Source organism: Balaenoptera physalus (genome assembly GCF_965194825.1).
Source record: "Balaenoptera physalus genome assembly, chromosome: 13".
Taxonomy (NCBI): Eukaryota; Metazoa; Chordata; class Mammalia; order Artiodactyla; family Balaenopteridae; genus Balaenoptera; species Balaenoptera physalus.
The window spans coordinates 101,926,469-101,946,761 of NC_138892.1; the positions used below are offsets into that span (position 1 = coordinate 101,926,469).

General features: G+C 46.2%; 1 protein-coding gene across 2 annotated transcripts in view; it reads left to right on the forward strand.

Annotated features, from left to right (window-relative positions):
* The window catches only part of LPCAT3 (lysophosphatidylcholine acyltransferase 3), a 36,769-nt gene that overhangs the window by 12,483 nt on the left and 3,993 nt on the right, over positions 1-20,293 (forward strand). For both annotated transcript variants that reach the window (XM_082420272.1, XM_082420271.1), the window contains exons 2-6: positions 17,949-18,056; positions 18,570-18,676; positions 19,170-19,263; positions 19,410-19,447; positions 19,838-20,016. In XM_082420272.1, the coding sequence (XP_082276398.1) occupies positions 17,949-18,056; positions 18,570-18,676; positions 19,170-19,263; positions 19,410-19,447; positions 19,838-20,016 (526 nt within the window). The remainder of the gene's footprint in view (positions 1-17,948; positions 18,057-18,569; positions 18,677-19,169; positions 19,264-19,409; positions 19,448-19,837; positions 20,017-20,293) is intronic.

The following is a 20,293-nucleotide window of genomic DNA, read 5'->3' on the forward strand; positions in this document are numbered from 1 at the left end:
TGGTGGTTGACTTTTTTTTTTTTTATAAATAATCCAGGGTTTGTGGGACCTGAAGCTTCTATAATCTTGGTGAACTTCTTTAAGAAAAAGAATACAAAAATATCTTGCATGTTTTTATAAAAACGTATGACCTTGGGAACACATCGCTAGCTCCTGCCTCCACCCCCCAACCCCCCACCCCCGGTCTTAAAGGGGCCCGTGCAGATGAAGGGCCTCAGCCTGAAGCCTGATTAAACTTCCTGGCAAATCGGCTTCTTCTGGGAGTACTGGGTGCAACTGAGACCTTTATATTTGAAATTTGCTATAGGCTTACTTTAAATCAGATTGAGGTGGGCAAAGGCCAGAATTTCCCACCTCTAGGTTAGAGGCTTGAGCCTGAGATTTTATATCTTAAAACTGGTTAAATGAATACTCAAATTTTAAGAAATTAGCTATAGATATGCTTATATAAAATATTTGTCCAGGGGTCTTTCCTGGTGGCTCAGTGGTTAAGAATCCGCCTGCCAATGCAGGGGACATGGGTTCGAGCCCTGGTCCGGGAAGATCCCACACGCTGCAGAGCATCTGGGGCCGTGCGCCACAACTACTGAGCCCACATGCCACAACTACTGAAGCCCGCACGCCTAGAGTCCGTGCTCCGCAACAAGAGAAGCCACTGCAACGAAGAGTAGACCCGCTCGCCGCAACTAGAGAAAGCCCACGCGCAGCCAAACACAGCCAAAAGTAAATAAATAAAATAAAATAAATTTATATAAAAAAAGAAAGAACAACACTGTGATAAAAAAAAATTTTTTTAATATTTGTCCATACATAAATATTTTTTAAGTGGCCTCAAGGAAGTACATGTATAATGCTTTTACAGATATTTTCTCTTTTAATCTGCACAGCAGCCTGCAAGATGTCTAATATTTTCCCTGTCGGCTGAAAGAAAAACGCACAACTTAAAAGTTGCAAGTTAGGTTTTATTCAGGGACCTTACCGAGGACTATAGCCCGGGAGACAGCCTCTCAGATGGCTCTGAGGAACTGCCCCGAAGAGGCAAGGGAGGAGCCAGGATATATAGGAATTTTTTTGCTGGGAAAAAACATGTAGTCGAGCATCACAAGATGACTGCTAATCACAAAGAACAGACATCTCAAGTTAATGATTTTAGTGCTATTCTGTGTATGGGACGATGCAAGAATCTGGGCTGATTGAAACTATTCCTTAGATATACATCTTAACTATCTAGGGCCCGTATCCAAAGCCCAGAATCCTTCCAGTTTTTCTCCATCCTGAATTCCCCTCTGGGTGCATTATCGGTGGGTGACTGCACTGCCTGATGGCTTGGTCCCTGTAGAACTGGAATGGGGGGCAACATTCTTTTCTTTACATCCCTATTTCAGAGATGAAGAAATTAAGGTGCAAAGAATCTAAGTGATTCGCCCAAGCAGCAGAGCTGAATTTCTAAACCAGATTACTCTGATTCCTGAGTCCGGGGATATTCTAGCTAGAATCAGATAATCTGGCTAGAAGTTGCCACCATGTGGTTTGCTAACTTGCAAAGAATTAAAATGTGATAAAATGCACTGAATATAAGCAACAGGAGTGCCATTTATCTTTGCTAGAAAAGGCATTTCGGTGTCTTAAAGTGCATCAAAGTCGGTCAACATCTGTTGTCCCCGTTCCACTAAAAGGAAGAACTGCTAGTCAACAGCCTTAACGTTCTTTCGGTCTATAAGTTTTTGTCGTAACAAAATAACTACGTGACCATTTGAACAATCTGTAGTAGTACAGAAAAGACTGTAATCCAGATGTTCACAGATGAAGACGGTGTTCCGAGCATCCCTTTTGCCATCTGATCAGGCTTGAGATACTCCTGAGGGCTGGCCACTGCCGGGTGGCTGACTTTTCCTGGGCTCAGAAGCCAGTGAGCGCCTGAGTGTCTGCTCCCCATAGGGTCACACAGAGGGGATTGGCGGCTTCAGGGCTGGTCTGTTGTAGTATTATAACTTTCCAGCTTTGGCAGCAGGTTCCACCAGCCCGCCGGCATGTGTGTCATTGACACTAAGCTTAAGAAGTCCTTGCTTGTTAATTACCAGAAGTACGTGGTTTGAGTGGAGCAATTGAAGACTGACTTTTGGTGGGACTTTGGGGCAGTTCAGGTTTAGGTTGTTTATTTGGGTTAAGTGACTAAAAAAACTAATATTTCTTAATATTCATAAGAACACTTTTCCTTTCTTTCTCACAAGTAACAGCCGTTTACTAGTTTACCCTTAAGATGTCCCCTCTGTTCTTCATTTTTTCCCAGGACATTTTGATCATTTGTCCCAGTTTCCCTGAATCCTCTACTACAGTTGTCAAAACATTTGAGATACTCAGCTGGAGGTCATTTTCAGAAATGAACTGCACAGGGAATTCCCTGGTGGTCCAGGGGTTAGGACCCGGCGCCTGCACCACTGTGGGCCTGGGTTCGATCCCTGGTCGGGGAACTAAGATTCTGCAAGCCACGTGGCATGGCCAAAAAAAAAATTGGAGGAAAAAAAAAAAGAAATGAACTGCACAGTATGAGGGTAGGGACAGGGAGTCCCCAAGAACTGATGAAGTAAGAAAGTAGGGAAGAGCACCTAAATTTAGCACTGAAATGAAGTTTTTGAATGGTTTTAGATAGGAAGATAAGCAGACGTAAACATGGGCCTGTATGCGTCTGTGAACAGAGAATCAGAGGATAATACAGCTGTAGCTTTAAAAGCACACAGCTGGTTGTTAGAGATGCACTCGCAGGCCACTGCCAGGTGTCAAGGCATGCGGCAAAGTTTCAGCATGGAAATCAAGTGATGTGGGTTCTAATTGGAGCTCTGCTCTGTTAACCTGAGGCATGCCAGTTATCCCCTTTGGGCCTTAATTTCTTATCTAATGAAGGGTTTGGAGTCAGTGATTCCTAAGGTTTCGTGGGTTCGAAGAATTTGGAGCTTATGAATAACCATTCAGCATATGATTCAGCCCGAGCCATAGAGACTGTCAGAGTGGGGAAGGTGTGTTGGCACCTTGGCTGTTCTATCAACAAAGCTTAATCTGCAGAACAGAAACAGGGCCATTGTGAACAAATTCCAAAGGCGAGCTTCATCCCCACCTCAATGTCCATAACCTCCCAGTGTTCTTCCAGCTGGCAGAGTGATCAGTAACTAAGCTCGAAACATTAAGTGCCTAATCAGTTACCTATCACCGAAAAGAGACAGTGTCTTCACCCTTCATGCAGGGCTTCACTCTACTTCCTATTTCTACTTGTCTTCCTTTTCTCTGTATAGTTCTTCAGCACAAGGAATTTCCACTTTGGTGAAAGAAAAGAAAGGAAATCTGAGTGGCAGGTCGTCACAGTAGAAATAAGAATGATAAAATTATCATGTGAAAATATTTGTTAAAAATAATCTACAAATAAGCCATATTCAAAAGCAGTCCTATTTTATATTCTAGTCTGTGATTCTTGGGAAAACTGAACTGAAATTTGATCCTGAAAGTGGCCTTCCGGTTGCCCAAAGCAAAATACCCATTATCTATGGGAACATTACATAGTCTAGAAAAATTTCAACATCCAGATGATGCAAGGCTGAAACAGGTTTTTCCAACCATCTCCTTTAACTAGAAATGCCAGAGTCAGCATAATATTGTCAGTAAACAATCCCTAAGAGCAGTGATGGATGGACAGAGCCTTTTTTTGAGATCCTCTGTCCCCCATCCCTTTATCTCTGACCATAAGCATAAATTTTGAGTTTGAGATGACTTTTAGTCACTTTACTCTAAGGAGCCCATTGACACTCTGAACCAGATCTTCTCACAGGAGGTGCGGGCATTGCCCTGGGCTGGGGGTATGCTACCACGTTCCTGAAGGCCAAGGAAGAAATGGGTAGACAGGAAACAGGGGCGCTGAGCTAGACCACAACTCTCAGAGGTTGACTGCAAAAGGACAGTAGCTGGAAGGAGCAGCACAGGGCTGCGGGGCGGGGCTAGAGGGGCGGGGCTGTGCCTTTGGAAGGGGGCGGAGGGAATGTGCGGAGCGACTGAGTCATGGGTGGATCCAGCTTCATCAGTCACAAGCAGTCAGTACAGGTTAGATAACTGCTTTGATGTGTTTGATGTCACTGTATTCGTAAAACGCAGACCATAAATGGTTACTTACCTCATATAGTTGCTGTGAGGACTAACTGGGGTCATGTGCCTAAATTTCGTGTAAAACTCAATGCATGACACATGGTAAGTGCTTGATAAAGGTTAGTTGCCGGTATTGATGATAATACTTGTTATTATTGGGAAGAAAAGACTGAGGAAGCTGGCAAGAGAGATCACAGATGAAGTTCCCACCTAAGAGTGGTTGGGGTAGATAGAATTCAGAGGATTGGAACCAAAGGGAAGGAGGGGAGGGTGTTTAAAGAGAAGGGAGGGACATCTTCCTCTGAGTCTGGAGAGAAGGAAAAAGCTTGGATTTCAAGCAGAGCTTCTTCAGTTTTCCCGCGGACAGCTCCCTGAAGGCCACGGTGGAAAACTAAACAAAGGTATCCACTCCGGGGCTCAGGGACTCAGCCTAAAGCAGCTGTTGAAAGACAGAAGTGTCATTGAAGCCTCGTGTTGTATCTTTAAAATACAGGACAACTTGGCATTCCATTTTGTATAATGGATTTGGTTTACCAGTTAAATTACTTGAGAATTTTTCCTGCAGAACTTCTAGTAAAGTGGGCATGCCACACCTGTCTCCCAGCTCCTATCAGTTGCTCACGTTTAGACAATGAAACACGGACATTGGTGGCGTGTTCTGAATCAGAACTGGGGAGCTCTCTGCCGTGCTCCTACGCAGTCCCAGCTTCCGAAGAAAGAGGCGTGTTCCACAGCTAAGGAATTGCCCACTCCTGTTTTCAGTAACCTTTCCAAAGAGAATCAGTCGGGTTGACTGATTCCCTGGGGGTGGGCTGGGGTCCCTCCAGCCCCCCGTCTCACCCAGCTCCTCCTACACCGCCGTTCTTCCCGAGAGACAGCCCTCATCACCCATTTCACTGAGGAGAGGAAGGTTCTTTTCCTGAGCTTGCTCACCTGCCTCCCAGGTTTCTCTGCCAGTCTCCTTGCCTCGCCCTCCAGTCTCGGGAAGAGCCAGGGCTTTCTCCCTCCTTCTGCGGTAAACACTTGTTGCTCTCCCACACATGCTGTCCTCACCCACTGTACGGCTTTTCTTCTTCCATAAAATACATATGGGGACGTCCCTGGTGGCGCAGTGGTTAAGAATCCGCCTGCCAATGCAGGGGACACGGGTTCGAGCCCTAGTCCAGGAAGATCCCACATGCTGCGGAGCAACTAAGCCCGTGCGCCACAACTACTGAGCCTGCGCTCTAGAGCCCGCGAGCCACAACTACTGAGCCCGTGCGCCACAACTACTGAAGCCACTGCAATGAGAAGCCTGCGCACCACAACGAAGAGTAGCCCCTGCTCGCCGCAACTAGAGAAAGCCAGCGTGCAGCAACAAAGACCCAACACAGCCAAAAATAAATAAATAAATTTATTTTAAAAAAAATAAGGACTTCCCTGGTGGCGCAGTGGATAAGAATCTGCCTGCCAATGCAGGGCACATGGGTTCAAGCCCTGGTCTGGGAAGATCCCACATGCCGCAGAGCAGCTAAGCCCATGAGCCACAACTACTGAGCCTGCACTCTAGAGCCCACGAGCCACAACTACTGAAGCCCGCGTTCCTAGAGCCCGTGCTCCACAGCAAGAGAAGCCACAGCAATGAGAAGCCCACGCACCGCAACAAAGAGTAGCCCCTGCTCACCACAACTAGAGAAAGCCCGTGCAGCAACGAAGATCCAGCACAGTCAAAAATAAATAAATAAATTTAAAAAAAATAAAATAAAAAAACAGCATGCCATCTCCCAAGAATACACAAACAGAAAGAATCCAGAGACATCCCTCCCCCGCCAAAAACAAAAAACAAAAAAAAACACATGGATAGAACTTCTCTGTCTTACAAATGCTTCCCTTCACTCAGCGGCCACACCCTCTGGCCAGAGTCTTTTACTGCCTGCTGCCTGGCGTCCACGTCCAGCCTGCATTTCCTCTTGGTCCAGACCCCGCTTCGTAGCTGGCCCCCAGGTCCCGGCCCCCATGCCCCTCGTGCTGCTCTGTTTCACGGTGACTAATGACCTCATTGTGAACGTCTTCCTCACCCTCCTTAGACTTCGGCACATTCGATGTTTTTAAACTCCTTTCCTACTGCAGAAGTCATCTTCCTTTCTCACATGGGTACCGTCCTCATTTACCTCTTGTTCTCTGTTTTATCTCCGTTTCTTTTGCTTGCACTCCCTTAAGTGCAGGCATTTTCCAGGACTCAGCCCTCCCTTTGCAGCCTCTCCCTGTGAGAGTTTATCTGGCTTCAGTTGTTGCCAGCAGAGCCAGCTGTCTCCTCCGATCTGTGTGTCTCTGTCAGTGGCATCACCTTCTGACATGGAACCTTGAGGCCAGTGGTCTTCCCATTGGGGTCCATGTACCCTAGGGGTACATGAAGACTTTCCAGGGATACGTGGGCACAGATGAGGGAATCCATTTTCAGATTTTCAGCTTCCATATGTATTCTTTTCTAAAATTGACGTGCTTGAGACTGTGTCTGCTCTGAAAGTTCTCTTACAGTCACTCTTCACCAGCCTTTAGAGAGGAGACTTCCCCAGTGGTCCAGTGGTTTAGACTCTGTGCTTCCACTGCAGGGGATGCGGGTTCGATCCCTGGTCGGGGAAGTTCTGCATGCCGCACGGCGTGGCAAAAAAAAAAGGAGAAAGGCCTGGGGGTAAGGGGTGCCCCAGGGAAACATTTCACAGGAGCCACGAAAGTGAAGCAAAGAGGAGCAGCCCCTTATTTTATCCAGGCGACAAACTCATGACAACCCTCTGCCTTATCGTTCCATCTTAGAAGTAGAATTCAGAAATAAGGTGGTTGTCATGAGGGAGAAGTATTAACTTGTTTATTTGAATTAAAAAATGAGGTTAGACCCCTTTTGACAGAAAGTGATCAAGCTGATTGGTTTGCCATTTAGATTACACGGCAGACATTTTCCATGTGTACTTAAAGCACATCTTCAATATACATTTTTAAAAACACATCATTTGCTGTTGTTTAAACTTACAGACACAGATGCAGAGAACGAACGTACAGATACCAAGGGGGAAGGTTGGGGGGTGGGAGGAATTGGGAGATTGGGATTGACACGTATACACTGTTGATACCATGTATAAAATAGACAACTAATGAGAACCTACTGTATAGCACAGGGAACTCTACTCAGTGCTCTGTGGTGACCTAAATGGGAAGGAAATCCAAATAAGAGGGGGTATATGTATACGTATAGCTGATTCACTTTGCTGTACAGTAGAAACTAACACAACATTGTAAAGCAACTCTACTCCAATAAAAATTAATTAAAAGCAAAAAAAAAAACTTATAAATGTTAGATGGCAACTTACAAATGCGAGAAGGCATCTATAATTTTTCAGAATTCTTTCAGGGGCTATTCCATCAAAAAAGTTTGAAGACCATTGTAGGGGCTTAGCCACCTTTAATTTATCCCTTTCCATCATACCCCCCATTCCAGTCATTCCTCATGATTTTTTTTCCTATTGTATCAATTTCAGACTCTGCCTGGTTTTCCAAACCTTCCTGTCCCTTCTCGTGGTCAACCTGGTCTTGTGAAGTGACTGTTCCATGCTGTTTCCTACCTCCGTGTCTTTAGTACATAATTCTCCTGCCCATTCCTTATTTCTTCTCTTTTCATCCTAACTGCTGTGTTCATTATTGACCTCTCCTCTAACCTCTACAACTTTGGCTATTCCATGCAATTAGCATTTATAGAACATCGTTGCTTGATTTTCTTTTCTCTCTAAAAAGCTCCTTAAGAGTCTAAAAGCATCTCTTACACTCTACCATATTCTCCTTTTGCCTAATGCATTGCTGACCACATAATGGATGCTCTATAAATATTTTATTGACTGCCTAGAATACAGTATTTGTTCATTCATTCTTTTATTCTTTCTTCCATACAACAAATATTTTTGAGACCTTTTTTGTACCAGGAAAAGACCTTTTTTATACAAGGCACTTGTGGTACAGCAGGGGGGAAAAAGAGACAAAAATCCTTGCCTTCAAAGACTGATACATAAGTAGAATACGTAGTATGTGAAAGAGTAATAAGTGTTGAGGGGAAATAGAAAAATGAAGTAAGAAAGAAGAACAGGAAGTGTGTGTTGGTGGCATAGAGGGTGGGGTGAGTGTGTGCAATTTTAGATACATGGTCAGGGAAGGCCTCACTGATAAGGTGACATTTTAGTAAAAATCTGAAGGGCTGGAGGGACTTGAGCTTATCTGTGAAAGAGCATCCCAGGCAAGGAACCTGTTAATGTGAAGGCTCTAAGGTTGCACCTGCCTGGCATTCCAGGAAGGGCAGCCGAGAGTAAGAGATGAGTCAGAGAAAGGTGGGGGAGGGATGAACAGATCAGTCTGGTAGGTTCTGATTGGAATTCGGCTTTTGCTGAGTGAGACTGAAGGCCTAGGGGGAGATTAGTCAGGAGGCAACTGTAATAGTACAGGCCAGAGGGACTTCCCAGGTGGTGCAGTGGTTAAGAATCCATCTGCCAATGCAGGGGACACGGGTTCGAACCCTGGTCCAGGAAGATCCCACATACTGCGAAGCAACTAAGCCCGTGGGCCACAACTACTGAGCCTGAGCTCTAGAGCCCACAAGCCACAACTACTGCAGCCCGAGCGCCTAGAGCCTGTGCTCCGCAACAAGAGAAGCCACTGCAAGGAGAAGCCCGTGCACCGCAACGAAGAGTAGCCCCCCGCTCGCTGCAACTAGAGAAAGCCCGCGTGCATCAACGAAGACCCAACACAGCCAAAAATAAATAAATAAAATTTTCAGAAAATACTATAAAAAATTTTTTAAATGGTGCAGGCCAGAGATGGCGTTGACCTGGACCAGCGGAAGAAGTGGTCAAATTCTGGGTTCACTTTGAAGGTAGCACAGACAGAGTTTGCCGACCGACTGGTTGCAGGGGGAGGGTGGGGTCCAGGAAGGGTGAGAAGGTTGCAGGGCTTCAGCCTCGCGTGAGCAGAAGGGTGAGGTGGCGTTTGCTGAAATGAGGAAGCCGGTGGGGAGCGGGCTTTGTGAGGGAGATGTGTCAGCAGTTCAGTCTGACACCTGTTAAATTTGAGATATCCGTTAGGCATGCACCCAGTCCACATTGTACACGAGTGTGAAGAACAAATTTGGGAGCCATCAGCAAACAGATGGTATTTAAAGCCATGTGGCTGGATGAGATCGCCGGGCACTTCTCTGTTAAAGCAGAGGTTGAGGCAGTCTCACAGTTACTGAGTATCTAATATGTACCAGGCTTACTGTATGAACCCAAACCTAGATACTCATTTCACTGATGAAACTGAGGACCAAAAAAAATTAACTCATCAACCAGCCTGAGGGAGCAGCTAGTAAGTAGAAGAACCGGGATTCAAACTGAGAGCTGTCTCAACTCCAGAGTTCGTGTTCTTCTAACCATACGGTGCCTTAATTTAATAGTATGTTGCATTTTAGAAAAAGTGCTCTTGGCAAACCATAATCAGTATCCTTATAAAATAAATATGCTATGACTCTTCTTTTGAAATGAAGATGGGAAGGAAATCCCTTAGTCATTTGTCACATGGAATGAAGATTAGATTCAGAAGCCCTGATACCCACTTTCACCAGAATTTCTCAGTTAAGGCCTGCTTTACAAACTCCCTGTAACTTTATGTGAATGTGTATAATTTTTGTGACCACTTACAATATTTTAGGCTGTGCTAACTACTTTATATGCATTATCTCCTTTAGTCCTTACAACAACTCATTGAGGCAGGTACTGTCCCCATTTTACAGATGAGGAAACTGACGCTCAACATCAAATGGCTATTAAGTGGCAATTACTGTTGGTCAACCAATCAAAAAATGAAGTACACAGGATAGTATGCTATGGGAGATCCAAAGGTATAGGAGGACTTGAGGAAAAGAGATTGTGAACATGTGATAATTTTAATATAAAACAAGAATGTAAGGAATGGCAATTTGTTGTATACAATGATTTGCCAAATGAGAGTCTTCGCCCTAAGTGCCATGCATTTAAGGCATGAGTCCATAACGCACAGGGCCGTGAGTTCACCGTGGTCTGCGGTAGCCTTAAAGGAGGAGACACTTGAACTGGGTTTCCGAGAATGGGTAGGACTCTTGGGTAGAGGAGTGGTTGGAGAATGTGTCCCACCCAAAGGCATTGGCACAAGCGAAGGTCTAGAGATGAAAGACACAAGATGTATTTGAGCAAAAACTAGCATATCAGTCAGCTGGAGCAGGGAGATAGAGGCTTTAACCGGAACTGTAGTTTAGAAGATAGACCTTGAATCTTCGGCTTGGGAACTGTTGGAGTCGTTGATGTTTTCTGAGCAGGGGTTACAGGAAGAGCCCTCTGGTGGAGGACTGTTGGAGGACGCGGCTGCAGGCAGAGATGAGGTCACGGCAAGAGTTGAAGGGGGAGTGCTTGAGGGCCTTCACTGCAGATGTAGCACAGGAAAGGAAGGGGATGTGACGGTGGTGAGAAACACTGGAAAGGAGGAATCAACAGGATTTGGTGGCTGGGTATAGGGAACCAAGGAGAGGGAAGAGGCAAAGACAACGTCAAGCCTTTGAATGTAGTTGTGTGGCCTGGACAACGGTAACACCATGAACAAACAAAAGAAGAAGCCAAGAGAAGACCGATTCCGGGGTAAAGTCCATGTTGTAGTCACACAGAGTTTGAGATGGTATGTGATATCAAACTGGAAATGCCCAGCCAGGAAGTAGGAAATGTGGAACTGAAACTTGAGAAGTCAGGATTAAAGATGTGGACCTGTCTTTGGCATAAAGATCACATTAAGTTACATGAGACTGGATGGAGTTTCCAGAGGACAGTATAGCAAGAATAGCAGAGGACCAGGGCTGACTCCTGGAGGTCAGCTGTATTTAGAAGCCAGAGAAAAGCCTTGGGTGAAAGAGACAAAGAAAGAGAGGTTGGCACGATCTATTTGAACTGCGTTGCCACCCTTGGCCAAGGCAAAGCTCAAAGCAAGCACGAAGAGTGAAAAGTAAACATTTAGGAACTTTTGTAGCCATTCCATAGTGCCACATCATCCAAGCCCATGACTTTGTATTTTACAAAAGTATTGGTCCACAACGCATGGGAAATTCTGAAAACTGGTCGACACCACTGACCGAGAAGGGCGAGGCAGAGGGTAAAAGAGCCAAGAGGTCCACTCCTGAGTGTATACCCGAGAGAACTGGAAACATACACCACGCCAAAAGTTGTACAGGAATGTTCATAGCAGCCTTATTCTTAATACCCCAAAAGTGGAAACAACCCAAATGGCCATCAGCTGATGATTGGATAAATGAAGTATGGTCTGTCCAAACAAAAGAATATTATTCAGCCATAAAATATAACGACGTACTAGGGCTTCCCCGGTGGCGCAGTGGTTAAGAATCCGCCTACCAATGCAGGGGACGCGGGTTCGAGCCCTGGTCCGGGAAGATCCCACATGCCGCGGAGCAACTAAGTCCGTGCGCCACAACTACTGGGCCTGCGCTCTAGAGCCCGAGAGCCACAACTACTGAAGCCCACATGCCTGGAGCCCGTGCTCCGCAACAAGAGAAGCCGCCTGAGTGAGAAGCCCGCGCACTGCAACAAAGAGTAGCCCCCGCTTGCCGCAACTAGAGAAAGCCTGTGCGCAGCAATGAAGACACAACACAGCCAATAAAAAAATTTTTAATAAATAAATTTATATAAAAAAAATAATGAATTACTGATACATGCTACAACATAAATGCACCTTGAAAACATTATGCTGAATGAAAGAAGCCAGACACAAAAGGCCACATATAATATGACTCCATTTATATGAAATACCCAGAATAGGCAAATCTGTAGACAGTAAGTGGGTGGTCACCAGGGCCTGGAAAGTGACTGCTAACAGGGATGGGGTTTCTTCTGGGGGGTGAAAACGTGCTGGAATTAGTTGGTGGGGACATTGCACAACCTCGTGAATGTACTAACAACCACTCCGTTCTACACTTTTTTTTTAATTTTTAGTTTATTTTACTTTTTATTTATTTATGGCTGTGTTGGGTCTTCATTGCTGCGCAGGTTTTCTCTAGTTGCGTCGAGTGGGGGCTACTTTTTGTTGTGGTGCGCGGGCTTCTCACTGCGGTGGCTTCTCTTGTTGCGGAGCACGGGCTCTAGGCACGCGGGCTTCAGCAGTTGCAGCATACAGGCTTAGTAGTTGCGGCACGCAGGCCCTAGAGCGAGCAGGCTTCAGTAGTTGCGGCACCAGGGCTCTAGGGCGCGTGGGCTTCAGTAGTTGTGGCGCACGGGCTTAGTTGCTCCACGGCATGTGGGATCTTCCCGGACCAGGGTTCGAACCCGTGTCCCCTCCATTGGCAGGCGGATTCTTAACCACTGCACCACCAGGGAAGCTCCCATTCTACACTTTGAGTTTGATGAGTTTGATGGTATGTGAAATACATCTCAATAGAATAAGAAAAAAAGCAGGGAAACTGATATCTCAAAACCAATGCCAGAGAAGCTTTCAAAAAAAAGAAAAATACAGAAGAAGCAGTTGAGGAAAGTAGGGAGGAAGAAAAGGCAGTTGGATTTGGGGCATTTTAACCAGGAAGATTAAGCCAAAACATTATTCCGTGTCAGCAGTTCTCAAAGTGTATGTAGTCCATGAACTCCTAGGAGTCCCTGAGAACCTGGAAGTCATTTTCAGAATAAAATTAAGATGTTGTTTGTCACTGTGTTGACATTTGCACTGATGGTGCAAAAGCAGCGATGGGTAAAGCTCTGTTGTTCCCTTAGTACGAATGACGGCAAGGGCACCAAACTGAACCAGCACTCCCTGCATTCTTCACCACCAGTCAAAAAAGGGCAGGTGCACTTAAGAATTTCCTTATACAGTAGATATTGATAGATAGTATCCACACTAACAAAAGTTGTTTGAGGTCCTCAATAATTTTTAAGAATATAAAGTGATGCTGATAAACAAAGATGTACTGTATAGCACAGGGAACTATATTTAATATCTTGTAATACCCTATAGTGGAAAAGAATCCGAAAAAGAATCTATATACATATGTGTGTGTATACATAAAACTGAATCACTTTGCTGTATACCTGAAACTAACAAAACATTGTAAATTAACTGTATTTCAATTTTTTAAACATGGTTTGAAAAAAGTGGTGCTGAGACCAAAAGGTTTGACAGCCGTTACCATATGCTAAGGGTGTTCTGTCGGCTCTTGGCGTGGTGTCAGAGGTGGTTTTCTTCTTTTGGTAAAACCAGTATCAATACCTGGCTAAGCCAACACATAGCAGTTCTGTCTAGTTCCATCTTCTCCCTCACACCTGCCAAAACATGCTCTGTTTTCTTTTCGTCAGGGTCACATGAACTACTGCCTGATCAATCGGGGTCGTATCATATTCCCACAGAGCCCAGAAATAGCGATACGGGATGAGAGGCAAAGAAATTCATCAGACTTCAGTGAAAACAGCCCATTTCTGTTTCTTCAAATGGAACTTCAGAACCTTTAGGATTAATGAGTAATTTCACAACTATCATAGTACAGAGAAGGAGCAGTTCCACAAGCAATGTCAGTCGATAGATCCGAGTTTCTGACTCAGATGGCACTTGGGCTTCAGTAAACACCCAGAGACAGGCTGGGGCAATCAGCTGGATAAATAGGCTCCATGTTGTGACTACCGGAACCCCTGAAGGGACCAAGTTGAGTGCATCCCAGCAATCTGCTGTAGGGTCACAGCACTGTGAATGCCCTTGATTCTGTTCTTGGAATGTTCCCATTCTAGTCAGGGATCCCTGGGCTTAGGGTGCAGGTTGGGTCTTCATCCTTCCCCGGCTAATAAGTTTCTGCAGGGCCCTCCTTTAAACAAACAATCAAATAGAAGAAACAGTTACAGTGTGGTGGCCAAACAAGCTCTTAAAAACCTCCAGACCAGGTTTATAAAGCCAAAGGCCTGTTTGGTGCCATTAAAAGAAAAACAGCAACCCCCAGTCATGGAGCTCAGGATTTTATCTACAGGACCAGTAATACTGCTGCCCTGCCCAAGGGTTTAGGAAGGCAGAGCTTCTTAGCCCTGGCTGCACCTCAGAATCACTCAGACCTACTGGATCAGACTCTGCTGGGTGGGTGGACGGGTGAGGTGCCGCTTTTGTTGTTTTTTTAGAGATTATTCAGGTGACTGTAGCTGCTGTATCAAGCACTGGCTCCCACAAAGAAGCGCTGAGACTCAGAAGCGGCTCGTAGGACGACACCCTCCCCGCAGACGGCACATCCCTGAAGGGGTGGCTGGGCATCCAGCCTCCAAAGCTGGCCGAGCTCAGCAGCAGCGGGAGGAGGGTTCGGTGCTGACACACTCAAAACCAGCTCCGGGTTGTCACAGCAACTCACCCAGCACAGCTCCTTCCTCCCCTTCGCAGCTTCGCTCCAGGCTCTGCTGTTCTCTGTCATGATCTTGACGTTCTTGGTAACCCGGCCTGCTGCATTCTTTTTCTTTTTCTGCCAGTTGCTCCATCTCCTTATCGTGCGTTTCCTGGTGCGCGATTAGACTTCACCTGCGTGGAACTCACCCACCTCCACTCCCCCCAAATACACCTGAAAACAGGAGAGAGCAAAAGGGCCTTGAGTGGCCAGAACAGCTGTTACCAGGCCTGGCACTAAGTCTGCAAGCAAGACACCAAGGCCCTTGCTCTTGTCTTAGATCTTTGTTTGTTTGTTTGTTTGTTTTACACCTTTAAAACAAAGTTAAGGCTTCTAAGGCCTGCAGTAAATTAGAAGGAGGGAAAGGGACTATTCTTGGCACTGAAAGCTCAAGAAGTGACTATAGATCCCTGAATAGCAAGGAAAGGGGCAGAAAAGTGTGAAATATGGAGACAAGGACTCAGAATGCAGGACAGTGTGGGCCCTGTCAGGGTTCTCTGCATCCCAAGAGGTCATAAAGCCGTCGTGCCTCTAGAGTAGTTATGACCCAGATTACCAAGAAAATGTCCAGTTATATTCAATTTAAGGAGGCAGAGTAATGTGTGTTGTGTTTTTTAATTTCGAGCATCCCAAATGATAAAGGGTTTTAGTGATTTCACTTGGTTAAAGGTTTTTAACCCCTTAAGTGCTTTAAGAGGTAAACTCTTAGCTGTCCAGAACTTATTTATGAGTACTCTAGGTAATTAAGATCTACCCTATTTGTTCTTTCTGGTCCTTTATACCCCTATTCCTAAAACATTAAACATAAAAAGCAAAAGAGTTAAGACATTTGGGTGTTATTCTATATACTTTCTATTACCTGGCTCTGGTTCTTAGCAATACTGGCTGCTAATCCTGCCAAATTTCTGCCCACGTGGTATGTGTGAGACTTGTCCTATTTCTTTACTCGTTCATCTGACTGAAAGGGTCACAGTCTCCTCCCTCTCTTTGGCTAGCAGTCCTATATCACTTCATCTCAGATAGCTAGAAAATAAACCATTCCATGCCACCTCGTCCCTCATTCTGTGCTGCACAAGCAGAATACCTGGCATATAATAGGCACGTAATAAACATCTGTCAGATGAATGAGTGAGCAAATGAGTCAGTAATCCACAGAATATCTACAAAATCAACTATTTGCATGAAGCTATAAATTTGGTAAAGAGCGTAGCCCATTATGAGAACAGCTTTCAAAGAACACCAGCAGGGCTTCCCTAGTGGTGCAGTGGTTAAGAATCCGCCTGCCAATGCAGGGGACATGGGTTCGAGCCCTGGTCCAGGAAGATCCCACATGCTGCGGAGCAACTATGCCGGTGCACCACAACTACTGAGCCTGCGCTCTAGAGCCCGAGAGCCACAACTACTGAAGCACGCGTGCCACAACTACTGAAGCCCACGCACCTAGAGCCCGTACTCTGCAACAAGAGAAGCCACCACAATGAGAAGCCCACGCACCGCAACGAAGAGTAGCCCCCACTCGCCACAACTAGAGAAAGCCCGCGCACAGCAATGAAGACCCAACACAGCCAAAAATAAATTAAAAAATAAAATAAATTTTTTAAAAAAAGAACACCAGCAAATCCTGGCACCAAGAAGATAAATGGTTGATACACTGTTGTGTGAAAAAACTAGGATACATGAGTACACAGGTTGTGATCATAAGTTAAAAAAAAAAAGTTATGGGAAAAAAGACTAGAAGGACATGAGCTAATATATAACATGATTATCCATTTACTTATTCACTTAAATAATTGAGCACTTTATGTATGACACTCATCTACACCTTGCAGAGTTAACCAAACTCACAACTATATCGCCAGCGATAAACTAACTGCAACTTATGATTGAAAAGTAAGGGGAATTCCCAGGGGGTCCGGTGGTTAGGACTCCAGGCTTTCACTGCTGAGGGCACAGGTTCGATCCCTGGTCAGGGAACTAAGATTCCCGCAAGCCACGTGGCCAAAAAAAGAAAAAAAAAGTAAGAATTGCAGCAGCTGTAAACCATGACCAACTCAGAACACTAATTATGCAATGGTAGACTGGGTAAAGTGTCCTTCCAAGAAACAGTAGGGATCCCAACTCTTCGCGCATGCGCTACTGCAGTAGGAAGGTTGCCAAGCACATCAGCCAGACTTCTTGATGGAACGCTGAATGTGGGTCTGTAGTAAAACCAGGGAACATGCTAATTTTAGTTTAGGAATAACAAATGTTGTTGGCCCTTTTAATTCAGTAAGCAACCCTTGGCCGTGCATCATCAGTTCACGGCCCATCAGGAGATCCCCTGTAGTTCAGTCAAGCCGCGGGACCATACTTTAAATCACGGCTTGAGAAGACATTTTCCCAGTATACCTAGATGGATTTATAACTTGGTCGATGCCCATTATGTAAGGAGTATCTACATGTATCCTGTAACTGTTGTGCAACTGTATATGCCGTCAGCAACCCCAGTTTGTAGCCGGGAATAATTTATATTTATCCTCTTTTTTTTTCTTTTTTTAAGGGAACTCCTTTATTTATTTATTTGTTTGTTTATTTTTGGCTGTGTTGGGTCTTCGTTTCTGTGCGAGGGCTTTCTCTAGTTGCGGCAAGCGGGGGCCACTCTTCATCGCGGTGCGCGGGCCTCTCACTATCGCGGCCTCTCTTGTTGCGGAGCACAGGCTCCAGACGCTCAGGCTCAGTAGTTGTGGCTCACAGGCCTAGTTGCTCTGTGGCATGTAGGATCTTCCCAGACCAGGGCTCGAACCCGTGTGCCCTGCATTGGCGGGCAGATTCTCAACCACTGCGCCACCAGGGAAGCCCTATATTTATCCTCTTAACAATCTGACTGAGGGACTTCCCCAGTGGTCCAGTGGTTAGGACTCCAAGCTTCCCCTGCAGGGGGCGTGGGTTCGATCCCTGGTCAGGGAACTAAGATCCCACATGCCAGGCAGCCAAAAAAAAAAAGAAAAGAAAAAATAATCTGACTGATAATAAATACTCTGCTAGTGATGAAATTATTATAGATCATAAAGGTGTAAAATGGTGTTTCTGAGCATAGTCGGGCACCCTGAATCCCTTGTATCATTTCAGAAAAATGCAAGAGAAAATTCCTAGCAATATTTAATAAGCCATAAATGAAACCTAGTCTTCAGACCCAGTTTGTATTGCCTCAATATGAAATATCTTCAATTTTAAATTTGTATTTACAAAGAGACTTCTTTTGATAATTGGGGATGCTGTTACTGTCTTTGTAGACATCCGTACAGTGCATGTTTCTTCCTCTCTGGGCTGAGTTTCATGCCAGATCAACTTCCAAAACAAACCTGGGAGGACCCCAGACAGGAGTAACCCTCTTCTGCTCTTCCTCCCCCTCCAGGTTACCCCTTGGCTTTGTTTTATCGGCATTACCTTTTCTACAAGGACAGCTACCTCATCCATCTCTTCCACACCTTTACAGGCCTCTCAATTGCTTATTATAACTTTGGTGAGTGAACTGAGCACTGTGATTACGGGGAACCCGGGAAGGAACAGACCTGAACAAAATTTCCTGGAGAGAATTTGATGGAGAGGGGAGTTGTGATGCTCTGGTAGCAGAGGGTTTGTATGGGCAGGGACACAGCTTAACTTCTCCCTTCACAGACATTCCTCTCCCCGGTAAAAGCATGTTGAGAATGGTTACCCTTACCAGACGCCATCAACAGAGAAGCACCAGTTTGTCTCTGTTGTGGCCGGAACTGGCTGACAGACCCAAGCGGTCCCCCAGGAGCATCCCTTAGGCCCAAAGTTCAGAAATACAGGAACTCCCTGGCAGTCCTTTATATTTATACAGTTAATTTCCTTCCCTTCTTCCAAAACATGAGGCTATTAAAAAAGAAGAAAAATCCTAATACTAAAGTTTTTTTTATATATATATATTCTCTTTGTGTTTAGAAGTCTCAGGAAGGGTGGGAATGCAGAAAAAAAACAGGCAAACATTTGCTCTCTCCTCCGCATCCAGGAAACCAGCTCTACCACTCCCTGCTATGCGTCGTGCTTCAGTTCCTCATCCTCCGGCTGATGGGCCGCACCGTCACTGCCGTCCTCACTACCTTTTGCTTCCAGATGGTAAACGTCTTTCCCTGGGCAGCTCAGGTCACAGCTGACAGCAGTTGGGGGCGGGGAGGATGGGGACTGCGGTGTAGAAGAAGCCGTGGACCGGGAGATCCGATTTCTAATCCTTTCTCCCCACGACACTTGGCAGTGTGGCTCTGGGTCACTTTCCAGAAGCCCCAGGTGTTTCATCTGCAGGCTGCAGTGACGATGCTTCACACGCCTCCAGGACGGGGTGCCGGCGGTCCTTTGTGTAGGACTGTGCCATTGGGGTGCTTTGAGTCTGACCAGATTAGCCCAGCCGTCCATGAGGGGAGTCACTTAAAGGCAAGGCAGAAAATCCACGTAGAATGAGCCACAGAGTGTAAGCATTGAGCACGTCTCTTCCCCTTAACAGGTTCAGTTTCTAGACCAGGAGAAAGGAAAAGTGAAAAGAATACATTGGATTTCAGAGCAGGGAGAAAATAAATCATAGCAACAGTAGAATAAATATTTGCCCCTCTCCTAGGCCTACCTTCTTGCCGGATACTATTACACAGCCACTGGCAACTACGATATCAAGTGGACGATGCCACATTGTGTCCTGACCTTGAAGCTGATCGGTGAGTGGTGGGGCCCTGCCTTCCCCTCTGACACCCAGGCTCCTCTCCTCCGACCGTAAGCTTACCCCGGGCCCTGCCCCCTGCGCTCCTGGCCACGTCCTGTGTCCCCTCCCTCCTCTCCACCCACACCTTCTCTCTCTGCTCAGGTCTCGCCATCGACTACTATGACGGAGGGAAAGATCAAGTAAGTACCCCTCCCTCCGCAGAGACGTGAAGGAGTTTAACCAGAGGGAAGGAGGACGGCTGTTGTTATCCCCACGCCCTCATGCCCGCCCGTGTGATCGCCATTTCGGGCCGCACTGATCAAGGACCGACAAGTCTGATTGCCCGGGTCCAGGTCTTCCTCAGAGTCCAGAGATCAGGGCCAGCAAGGCACTGGGGATAGCAGCGGCAGCCGGCCCAGGCTGAGCTATGCCTGCACATGCCCATTACCCCCTGAAGCACCGGCTCTTCTCCGTACTGTCATCCCCTCAAAGAGGCTCTATGTGAAGAACCTGGATCAGTGGGGACAAGGGTGGGGAGCCCTCAGACTGGCTCTTGGGGTCCTGAACCATTCGTTCTCTTCTCGCCATAGAAATCCCTGTCCTCTGAGCAACAGAAATACGCCATACGCCATGTCCCTTCCCTGCTGGAGGTTGCTGGCTTCTCCTACTTCTATGGGGCCTTCTTGGTGGGGCCCCAGTTCTCAGTGAACCACTACATGAAGCTGGTGCAGGGACAGCTGACTGACCTACCAGGCAAGATACCAAACAGGTAACGGCCCCCTTCAGTCAGGATGTCTGCGTAGGCCTCTCGCCCGACACAAAGCCACTTCTCAAGTGACTTCCTGAAGGCCGGCCGGCTGCATTCTCTGGCCTGGCCCTGGCTCACGGCCTGTGATGGGCGCTCCGTGCCTGCTCACTGCAGGAAGGGGGCCCTTTTCAGCTTGGGTCACTTCCCGCCATCCCTCCCGACCCTGTAGTACAAACATTAAAAATTCACTTTTATGCCATAGGATTTTGCCTGAACCAGTCATGTCCCTGCCTTTAAA